The sequence below is a fragment of the Acanthochromis polyacanthus genome, chromosome 2 (assembly GCF_021347895.1).
Source record: "Acanthochromis polyacanthus isolate Apoly-LR-REF ecotype Palm Island chromosome 2, KAUST_Apoly_ChrSc, whole genome shotgun sequence".
In the NCBI taxonomy this organism is placed as follows: Eukaryota; Metazoa; Chordata; class Actinopteri; family Pomacentridae; genus Acanthochromis; species Acanthochromis polyacanthus.
Genome location: NC_067114.1, coordinates 35,489,391 through 35,501,483, shown reverse-complemented (window position 1 = coordinate 35,501,483; position 12,093 = coordinate 35,489,391). Strand labels below are relative to the sequence as shown.

Genomic DNA, 12,093 nt, shown 5'->3' with positions numbered 1-12,093 from the left:
TGCCCGCACTTCATGTTACAAAGCTATAATTTATGCTAATTTAGCACCATTGCCTCCCATTTCTGTTTATTTTTGAATCATGAGCACAAACATTTATTGACTCATTGGGCCTTGCTAGCAGAGCCTACTTTTAGTAGCAAATGCACTTCCTAGAAGAGCTTGAGGACCAGCACAGAGTGGTAGAAACAGGATGTCTGAAAATACACACTAACCACATACTGGGCTGTCTGCATGCACTCCACAACAAGAAACAACAGACACACACACACTAGACAGATGTAGAAGGAAAGGTCAATTTTCTCATTATCAGTATAATAATAAAACATTATGAAGTGCAATGTGTGCTAGCTGCACTATCTGATGGGCTCCATTTGTACAAAACAAAAAACTGCAGCTATTCTAAGTGCAAATATGTGTGTAGAGAATCAGTACATAGTGTACACAGTGCAAAATATATAGCTTCTCAGTGCAGTGTGTACAATTTGCTTTTCTCTGAAGAAATACAGTCATAAAATAATTTATCAGTGACATCTGTATATTTCATGCAATCAGTCAGTGACATCTGTATATTTCATGCAATTGGTCAGTCATGTAGCAATAAAGCAGAAAATTCTGCAGCTATAAGTCCAGAACCTCGGTCACATATTAACTATGAGAATGGGGAAAAACATGATCTTAGTTCACCATGGCATGACCGCTGATGCCAGAAGGGCCGGTTTGAGTGCGTCTAAAACTGCGAATCTCTGGTGACTTTCAAGCACAAAAACCACTAGGATTAACTCGGACTGGTGCAAAACAACAAAAAACATCCGGTGAGTAGCCTTGTTGATGTGAGCGGTCAGAGGAAAATGGCCAGAATGGTTTAGTTTCCTGCTGTCTCGCCTGGCATATTGTGCAAGTATCCAAGGCACTGCTTGCTCTGCTTCAAGCCAAACTTAACAGAAGCTGCTCTGTAAGCCTTGGTGAGTTTTCAAACTCACTTGCTCACCTCACCTGTGAGGTCCCTCCAGGGTCCATTCCTGAATAAATCTGCTCCCTGCAAGATCCATTTCTAGAAAATATAACAATCATTTTTAACATTGTGAAGATTATACACAGTTTTACTTAGGACTGAGATCCATGTACACAAACCCTCATGCAGCCTCTGCTACTCTGTTTAAAGGATGCAAACAATGCATGCACCTGAATTTCTTAAACCTCAATAGCAACAAAACTGAGGTTACATTCTTTGGTCATCCAGAGATTGTTAGTGCTGTTGACTTGCACTCTGGGCCCCCAAGTACCCTAGAATGAATACGTAGTAAACAATTTGGATCTGCTGGTCAACTTGAACAGTATGTTTAAACTGTATAAACAGATTATTTAGTTGCTATGGCCAGTTTTTCCAAATAAAAGTGATTTTTAAGATTAAATTGTTCTGTTCTTTGAAAGATCTGCAGGAAGGGTAAAATTTTAACTGAGGTCCAAAAGCACAAGCAGAGTGAGTTTCTTTTATATCTGAACTTTTGTACATTTTTCGACCATTTATCCAGCAAAATTTTTACTTCATTTGTAATTTTCTGCAAAGTAGTGATTTTCTGATGCAATGACTATGTAACCTACAAACAACAGATCCATTTTTAGAGCAAATAGTATGAGACATTCTGTTCTTTAAGGGCTGCACAGCAGTGAGGTGGTTGGTACCATCCCAGCCTGGGATCTTTCTACATGGAGTTTGCATGTTCTCCCTGTGCATGTGTGGGTTTTCTTCAGGTACGTCGGCTTCCTCTCACAGTCCAAAAACGTGCTGAGGTTAATTGATAATTCTCAGTTGCCCATAGGTGTGAATGTGAAAGTGCTCGTTTGTCTCTCTGTGTAGCCCTGCGATAAAATGGCCTTCCCTGTCCAGTGTGTCTCCTGCCTTCAGCCTAAGTCAACTGGGATAGGCTCCAGCCGGGACAACCCCCCACCCCTCAAAAAAACCCTGAAGGGGATTAAGCAGTGTATAGACACTGGACGAATGTTCTTTGTTGTGATTTTTAAGATGCTGTGTAGCATTTCTGTCAATGTTTGTTGCTGTATTTATAAATGTGAGACTAACAAAAACCCAACATTGCATTGGGGATTTACAGTGCAGAAAAATACCTCAAGACTGGTTTCTCACACTTAAGAGACAGAGACCATTTGTGAATAGTGTTGGGTTGAGAAACAGACAGAGAGATAAGGGCATGTTGAGACATCACTCATTTGAGTGTGGGTGGATGACTTCCTGTGTATCAGACCAGCATGAGCAAGTCCAACTGATCTAGAAGTACAGGCTCTCTGAAAGGTGAAGCACAAACCACAGAAAACTGGAAAACTCAGTGTGAGAAAGCACTGGCAGTGACAGAGATCATCCTCACCTTGTCTGTATACTCCCCAACACAAACTTTCTCACAGTTTTTTGGCTCATGAGGGCAGTCACAGCTGTTTGGAAGCAAACCCACCAGGTGGACTATGTCGTAATTGTGAACTGAACCCATCTGCTCAAGCACTGATTGCCACTGTAACAGACCAGCCTTTTGTCCAGGGTTGCACACTGGAATAAGTCCCATAACCTCATAATACTTCTACCATGGTGATGTAACCAATCATTATAGAGAGACATGGTTATCATGGCAACAAGAAGCACCACTGGCAAATATCTATATGGATTCACCGCTTAATCCTCTATTAAGCGGTGTATAGATAATCGGCAGCATTATCAATCAATCATTGATTAATCGATAACACAAATTGATTGCAACAGGCATTCTAAATAAAGCTATTGTATTGACACGTGACAAAAGCTGCTATTGAGGCTTGGTTACACATCCCATTTTGCTACAGGAACCCTGTCCCAGTAGCTTACAGCTTGTCTTAAAACCATGAGTACTGGCTAGTAAAAATGACTATTTAGCCTCTTTGATCAGCTCTTTAACAATACCTGGAGTAGCAGCTCTGTTTTTCAACTTTATAAATCAATTTAACATTTCTATTTCACATTCAACATAGTTTTTTCTTACTATTCTATGCTGGGCATGGTCAAACTACAACTGTGCTGTGATTTTTAGTAGAAAAATCGGCGTCTTTGGTGTCAACTGTAAACATAAGCTAAAAGGATAAAAACATATTGCTTGCCTCATAAAAATGCTATTCATCCTTTTGTTTGTAGGGAAATATTTGCAACTTGCAAAACACTTTGCATTACATACTGTTTGCTGCATTGAAGGACAAAAAAAAAATTAACTCTGCTCCATTTCCTCTGTGAGTCTGTCTAAACGCACCTGAAGATGATTAATTTTATCATTCACTGATCAGATTGTTTTGTTATCTATCACAGTCACTTTATTAAATCTACACATCACTGTGTAATTGACATTAATTTCAAAGGGCCCTGATTCACATGAACACTGGTCATATGACCATCTGGTCTGTGGCATAGCCATGTCTCGACATGTCCATCTGGTTGGAACACTCATACACATGAAAAGACATGATGAGTATATTACATTTCTTTAAAAATTCTGTCCCAACATATGGCTGCTGTAGAGGGCTGACTTAATCAGTAGTATTATCTCAACTTTTCTCACGGTCGCCAATGACAACATTTACACATGTCAAATTAATGCAACTTGTTAAGTGGCATGCTGAAAAACAGAACAGAGCTACAGCCAAACCTCACAGTGAAGGAGAAGTAATGTGAAGCAAACTGCTTCCTTTTCCACTCCAGTACATATTGCACAGATAATTGCCATCTTTGAACAACATTACATGTTGACTGATATGATCTTAGTATTTGTGTAGGTACTCACATGAATTAGCACTGAGCATTGCATACTTTAAATTATGTACACTACCAGTAAAAAGTTGTAGAATGCTTCAATTTTTCCATTTTTTATAGCAATTCAAGTAGTTCAAGTCTAATGAATAGCTTGAAACGGTAAATAGGTAAGTGGTGAACTGCCAGAGGTTTTAAAAAAAAAAAAAAAAAAAGGTAAGGTTACCCAAAACTGGAAAATAGTGTAACACAGAAACTGGGGGAAACTCTGACAGAAAGAGGTCTGGAAGACTCAAAGTCATGACAGAATCAGAACAAAAGTTCCTGAGAGTCAATAGCTTGTATGATAGTTGGCTCACAGGACAACAGCTTCAAGCACAGTTTAATAGTCTCAGTTTCTACTGTGAAGAGAAGACTTTGAAGTGCAGGTTTGACAAATTGACTTGCCATAAGAAAGCCATTGCTAAGACATCAGAATAAGAAAAAGAGGCTTGCCTGGGCCATGAAACACTACCAGTGGACTACTAAAGACTGGAAGAGGTATTGTGAACTGATGAATCAAAATTTTAAATTTTTGGTCCATCACACAGGATTTATGTATGCCGTCGGGTAGGCAAAAGAATTGTTCCTCAGTGCATGACATCAAGTGTCAAACATGGAGGAGGAAGCATGATGGTCTGGAGCTGTTTTGCTGGATCCATTGTTAGTGACAGAGTGAGAGGTACCCTGAACCAAAACAGCTACCACAGCACTCAGCAGCACCATGCAGTACACTCTGGTATGTTCCTAGTTGATCAGGGGTTCATCCTACAGCAGTGATCATCAACTGGCGGCCCGTGGGCCGAATCCGGCCCGCCGAACCGTCCAATCCGGCCCGCGACTGGATTCCAAAATTGTGAGGATCAAAGAGAAAATATCATGTAGTCCACACTATTAAAGCAGTCAGTCCAGTCATTATTAAAGGATCTGTTTTCCACATCAACTTTTCGTTTCGTGGCCTTAGAGAGTGCCATTTTACCCGTGTTAAGAGGCCTTTTCCTGTCACTTCTGTGGTGTTTCTTTTTCAAGTGCTCTGTGAATAAAGTTGACTTGAGATGAGGCAAAATATCTCTATCACTCCTAGTGGTTGACTGTGGTACAGGTGATCGGAGCACTGACTCATAAAGGCTAAAAATGCCTTCAGTTTTGTAATGAAATGGAAAAAATAAACATCAAATAATAATGTTATGCCAAAATTCGATTTTTATTTAATTTTTGTTTGAGGGTCCGGCCCCCAAAGTGACTGTCCGGTAAAATTCTGGCCCTCTGGCAAATATAGTTGGTGACCCCTGTCCTACAGCAAGATGACGACTCAAATCATAAGTCCAAGCTATGCCACAGCTACCTTAGGAAAAAAGAAGTTTGTAAGCTTGAAAACATGGAGTGGTCAGCTCAGTCTCCAGACTTTAAACCCATCAAGCTGGTTTTGGATGAACTGGACAGAAGGTTGAAAGCTGAGCAACCTAAAAGTGCCACACATTTATGGGAACTTCTGCAACAAAGTTGGGAAGAATTTTCAGAAGAATATTTGATTTACATTTGGAAAGAATTCCATGAGTGTGTTCAGCTATTATATCTGCCAACGGTGGCTACTTTGATGTGTCAAAAGTTTAGAATACATTTTGGTTTCAAAACTGATTTTTTTTTAAATTATTTAATTTGTTCCATGCTTTTAATTCGGAGTACAATGAGACATTCACATGCATAATTTCCAAAAACAAAATGGAAAAAAATTAGAGTGTTGTAAAACCTGGTAGTGTATGTCTAAGCAAACAAATCACTTCAAAAAAAAAAAATTTTTTTTTAAAGACTCCCTTTTTTTTCTTTTTTCATAAGCGCCTACAAAGAGGAGAACAAAATGGATTGTGGGTAAATTATATAATGCCATCATATCAATGAAAGAAGATTTGACTGATTATGTCAGAAAACACTGGGAGAAGGATATGAGGGTGCAAATTCCTGAACTGGGACTTCAGTTGGAAGTCATTGATACACGTTTTTATAATACCAGAGCAGAAATCCAAAATGACTAAGACTCCATTGCCATGCTGGAGGTAGTGTGGATCAATGCATGCTCACATAGTCTGGCTATGTCCATATACTAGACCTTCTTGGGAAAATTTGAGTCGTAATGTAATTTTGTCCAGGAGCTTGGCAATCATTATTGATGTGTCATCCTTCTTCATATGCTCCTCCTATAGTTTTATGTAAAAGCGACGATTACCTCTAATATATCTTCTCTGCTGTATCCAAAATAGGCCTAACCAAATGCTGATTGCAGAGACACCTCCTTCAACTATGGACCTTTTCATAAGAATTGTCAACCACATACACTCCACGGAAATCATGACTTACATCTTTCGTCTACAAAGAGGCAAAGGGAAAGAACTTTTCGAGAAATAGGACTGTTACCTGTTGGACGCTGACAAATAAAAAGCCAAGAGCCATATTGTAGCTTACATTTGTCTCAGACAATACTCATATTTGACCTACCTGTATTTTGTGTTGTGCTTATTTATTTCTAAAAAAAAAAAAAAACACTGCCAGGTTTTAACTAAACAAAACAAATGCTTGCAGTGAAAATGGCACATGACGGGCACATGGTGGCAGAATACTCCATAGTAGCCTGTGGAATGCTATTCTGTAAACTGAGAAAAGTCAAAGGCCACTTACACATCAAGGCCAACACAGAAACTCCACAACTGTGACCTTGTAATGGTAGTGAAGAAACTTGTGATTGGCAAGTGAAGAGTGCTTGTTTTTGTATGGTTTATATGTGGATTTTATGGATGTTCATTCACAACAAAGTTGCACTGAAGTTTGAGGGTTTCATAGGATTTTAATTCCCTCCATATCTGTATCATATCAGTATGTTTGCATCATCACATCTCTCTCCACACTGCCTCAGTTTCAAAATCTGTGGCATGGGCAGTTTGTAAGTCAATACTTGATGTTCTTATATAGACACCCAGTTAGTGGGACGCCAGCAGCAACACTAGCAAATGGTCTTATGACTTGTGGTTGTTGATTGCAAACAACATTTCATTGTTTTAAGCAAAAACATCATGGAGAATCATGTTTTCTTAGGTCTTGGATCTAGTTGGTTCTGTGTCCAGAAATTTCTGTGTTTGAACATAAAAAATATGGGACAGAAACAAAATAAAACCACTTTACCTCATAGGACCAGACACACTGAACCTTGGCAAATCTCCTGACACACCGGCCAACCTCCACATCTTCATGGGTGGTGTACATCTCTTGCAAACACTCTCGGATGTGGGGCACCATCCTTTTAAGGACTTCACGGCTCATGATGACACCTGGTCCCCCCATGCAGAAGTTCTCCCCAGGTTCCAGGGCGAGTTTCCCGAGCTCATCTCGGGCACCCATTCCTGTTTGGCCAAGGAAGATCGCCTCACTACTGTTGAGGCTGCGCAGGAAACTCTCCAGCTTTTCACTCTTGATGTAGACGTCATCATCTGCCCTCATGAACCACTCATACTTGTTCAGGTAATGGTCATGCATATACTTAAGCATCATGAATGACTTCTTCTGGGGTGGGTACGAGTCATCCACATTCCTTAGAGCGACTATGGGAATGGGTATGGATGTATCAGAGCCTTCGCTGGAGAAAAACTCCACGTGACCTGGAATTGTCTGTGCCCATGTCCTGTAAAGACAGAAATAAATGAAGTTAAAAAAAGTCATCAGGTAACAGACAACTGTGAAGATTTAACACTTTGCAGCTTATACCACATAGTAAAAGCCTCATAAAGACTGTAAAAATAATCTACACTACAGTGTATATACGGCATTGGGTGTCTGTGTGTGCAGATGTGGTCCATATGCGTGCTGTCGGCCACTTTTAGATGCAAATCAGTCATTTATTTTGGATATTGACATCAGCAGCATTAAAGCCACGCAGAAGCCAGTGATTCTTCAGAGATGGACAGCACAAATTTATCATCTGTTGCAGAGTGAATGTGAACTTAAGGTAGAACTCCCAATTTCTTTTGAAATGACTATATAGTTAAACTTCTCTATTTCATGTCCCTCTGTGCTACATACAAGTAAAGCACTCTGGACATCACCTTTTGTGTGGTTAAAGACTTCCTACTCTGCTATGGTGAAATACTGATCAGTTGTGTCACACTATTACATTTGACACTGTCAGTACCCTGTCAATAAATAGCACTTCTACTGCTGGACAAATGCTTGTTTACAGTATCACCATATTTCTCTGTTTAAGTTTGTTTTTACCTGATGTGTGCAGTTTGCTTTCTATACTCCTAGCCAGGATACAGTGCAGCTTCCTAGCATACAGTTAGAAATGTCCTTGTAAAGTCGTAAATTGTGTGAGCTGGATTTTTCTAAAGCGTCACACTGCATACATTCTTAAGCAGCACAGCTGTGACCTCTGTGGCACGGAAGTTTTAATACCCATTACTACAGTTACATGTGAAACGTAAGAGAAAATGAGCGTGAAGCATAAAAGTATGCCTCTGGTTACAGTAAAACTCATGAAGTGCAAGTGAGATGAGCTGTCACAACGCTGCTACAGACAGCTATAGAAGGCAAATACACCACAAACTGAATGCAGACAAACCCTGGTGTGTTGATACTAAACTTATTCTTGCTTCACCTGCCAATTCTGCAGAATATAACAGTATGGCTGCACCAAACCATCATTCTGCTCTAGAGGAAAAAAGCTCTGGCTTATTTGCATTTCTTTAAAGAAATCACAGCCATCATGAAAAGGGGTTAAGTGAAGCATGCAGCTTTGGTGTTTCTTCAAAATAGTACCGAGTGGAATTGTTGTGGTGAAACATTTGCACGCAGGGAGCACTGTGATTAAAATGGATAATCCAGCAAAAAAAAAAAAAAATAGCTGAGCTGCCATACTGCATGGTCCAAATCCTCTGCAAAACTTTCAGTTTTAGTTTAATTTTTAGTGTGGCAGGCTGACGCCTGGAGGTTGCTTCTGTTGTTTTCTGGGGTGAAGAAAATGGTAACACACAAGTAGTGGAACAGGGGGAGAATGCCGACTGAAATGAACGGCCAGTAGCAGACAACCTACATCCAGTGAGTCAGACCATACTAAAGGGAATGTAATGCAAAGAAACGGCCCATCCCTCCTTGAAAAATTTTGGTTTTTTTTCCCCCCACTTTATACTGACTTACTCCTTAAGAGGAAACAAAAAACAACAGCGACACATGGCTTTCGAACTCTTGGAAGTAAGCATTTCAGTTGGTGTATTCTTGAGGTAGACAGTGAACAGGTAACACATCCAGTGGAAACATTCAACTTGTGTATTGTCCCATGGGACTGACTCATCAAGCTGAACAGAGTCAATTTTTGAAACACCGAAAATCCTTGATTAACCGAGTTTTAAACAAAAGAAGTTTACATTTTTGTTAGAAATGTCTAAACAAAAAGTCAGCACAGCATGTTTGATGAGCTGCAGCAGAGGGTGAAGATCCTCTCTAACTTGCATTATAGTATGTTACAGGAAATGCTTAGAGACCAGACTGAAAAACTCCAGAACTGTCCTCTAACATGTTAATGATCACTCCGATTAATGATGATCACTCCGCAAATTAAAGCTCTTCCATTGGAACTGCTACTATGTCCTCAAATGCTCTTGCTAGTAGGGGCATAATGTGGGTGTCCTTTATTCATGTGAGCATCACAGGAGCCAGTCTCTCTGCTGAGGGTAACTTTATACAAGTTTCCCCAGCAATGTCCCTTGTTCCTAAGTAAATTTACAGAATTGTACTTATTGTCCATTATAATCGCGATTAGATATTATCATAGGTATTTTAACCTTGTGGATATTACTCAGCATGTCTCTGGTTACACTCACCTTCTAGATAAGGTGATAACACTGGAACTGATTGTGCATATTTTGTTGATAAAGCTGTCTGATGTTTCTTGAAGATACAGAACATTTTGTTAAAAATTGCTGCATTATTCCAAAGGGTGCTGCAAACTTCAAAGTTAGTTCAACTATTTACACTGTTACCCCAGTCAAACAAGAAAAAGGTCAACCCCAGACAGCATCCAAGATAAATAACAAAATTATCAAATTATAGACAATATTGTGTAGCAGAAAGAAAAGGAAAGTTTAAATTACATGTCCACTATGACATTTTTCTGGAGCATCTGACTGTGCACAATAGTGGAATCAGAAATGCCTGTTCCTCCACACTTTTCAGTTATAATTAGAATCAAAACAATCCTAAAATTCTTTCTACAATTTACCATCCGATTAACCCTGTCCCCTTACTGCATCTGGTGATGGTTTTCCACATCCAGATATAAATAGTTTGTAGCACACTTCAGAGTAAAGATAAGCGCAATCAGGTCTCATATCACCCAAAGGGACTGATAGGTCAGATTGTCCTATCTTATTTTGGCATGTACCTCTGGAGTCTTTTGACCTGGGTGCTTTTTGAACTGCTCCTCAAAGCAGTACAGCTTAGGCCTTCTGCTTTCCCCTGTGACACTATCCCATCACTGTTTTTTAGGCCCATAATCAAATTAAATTGAAAGCTTAAATTAAATTGAAACCATTTGGAGTGTCTTCCCCATCCAAACGTCAGCATCACCTGTGTGTGTTACGGGTATTGAGTAATGAAAGTTCAAATAAAGGGAGGTAGAAGGTTTTCATTTCCGTCTGTTGTTTTGTTGGTGGTGTCTGTTTTTTTTTTTGTTTTTTTTTATTAATCACATGCCTGCAGAAGACTACAGCTGAAATCTATGGTATTTGCAAGAAAACGTAGCTGGACCTTGCCCAAGTCAAATTATAATTCTACACCAACACCAAAGAAATAATTTACCATTGATTTTCTAAAATTTACCTCCACAGGACCATTGGTAACCATGGTCACTTACAATAGGATAACAAGGTCTTAAATATATTCAGAATTTCTCTAAGGAAAGGGGACTCTTACATGTATCCTATTCCATAACTAGATTTACTAGCAGTATTGATGAAACAGAGAAACTGAAGGATAAGTCTATTGGAGTGCTTTTATCTCCTGTTGAAGCTTTGCACATATAAAAGAGTGAAAATGTCCTATGATTTCTATTTCTCCGAGAGCTACTGCACCCACCGACTCCCTCAAGTCATCTGGTAGTCATCTCTTCATAGCTCCTAGGGTTCAGTGACAGACCTACAGCCAGGCTGCTTCTAACCACTGTGATCCCAGTATGTGGAATGGCCTGCCAGAAGACACAGACTGTATTTAAAAGCTGGATGTAGTCTTAGTGATGTCTCACACTGATTTGTGGACTTTGGAATTTGGTCATCACCAACTTGTGTTTTTTGGAGACAGAAGTGATCATATTTGACAGAGAGTGGAGCTGGAAAGGAGCGTGGGGTGGACCTAACTGAGAACCCAATGACACTGGTGCATGTCCACTGGTACTGGCCTAGCTCCTGGCTATGCCATGTAAAATTCCTGAAAGCAGGTTGAAATATATACAGCGCCCTCCATAATTATTGGCACCCCTGGTTAAGATGTATTGAAAACCTTAAAATAAATTCTATTTTTATTGCAGAAGCACACTGAAAATTGTTAAAATGTAGTATAGGAGAAGATTAGGTGCCGGGTTTTTTTTGGCAAAAGGGGGTTGTACAAAGTATTAAAATCAGGGGTGCTAATAATTGTGGCACACACGATTTGATGTAAAATAATCATTTCTTAATGTCTGATTTTTTCCCCCACTGAATAAATGCACTTGAATTAAAGGTTGGATTTCCTCCCCCATCCCCCCATTGTGCATATTATTTAGAAAAAAAAATGAATTTATTAGAAACTCTAGAACACAACTTAACCAGGGCTGCCAATAATTATGGAGGGCGCTGTAATTCACATCTATATTGCAGGCATGCAAGCCTTATAGGAATAGATATGTCCATATTTGCCAAAGAGTAACCATGCAATGTTAGCATAGCTGCGGTTTCTGTGTGTTGGTTTACATTAAGCTATATATATATACACACACCTATGAAAAGCATAATGTAGCTGTACTTAAAAATCTGCTTTGCATATCAAAGGCTACATTATCCAATTTGGTATCTTCAGTCACAGTGAGATGTAATAGGGAGTATGTCAATGTGATTAACTAGCCAATTTTATCTATGAGTTTCCTGTGCGTCAACGTGGATTAATCACAACGTTATTATAGTTTTACTAACTGTTGTCTCTGTGCTGCTGGTTCATGAGACAGCAGGTAGGCAGGCAGGAATTGGCTCATTAAACTGAGTTCA

At 39.5% G+C, this 12,093-nt stretch overlaps 1 protein-coding gene across 1 annotated transcript in view; it reads right to left on the bottom strand.

Annotated features, from left to right (window-relative positions):
• chsy1 (chondroitin sulfate synthase 1) overlaps positions 1-12,093 on the bottom strand; it is a 51,642-nt gene that overhangs the window by 36,670 nt on the left and 2,879 nt on the right. Inside the window, exon 2 of the mRNA XM_022214045.2 lies at positions 6,992-7,487. Within this exon, the coding sequence (XP_022069737.1) occupies positions 6,992-7,487 (496 nt within the window). The remainder of the gene's footprint in view (positions 1-6,991; positions 7,488-12,093) is intronic.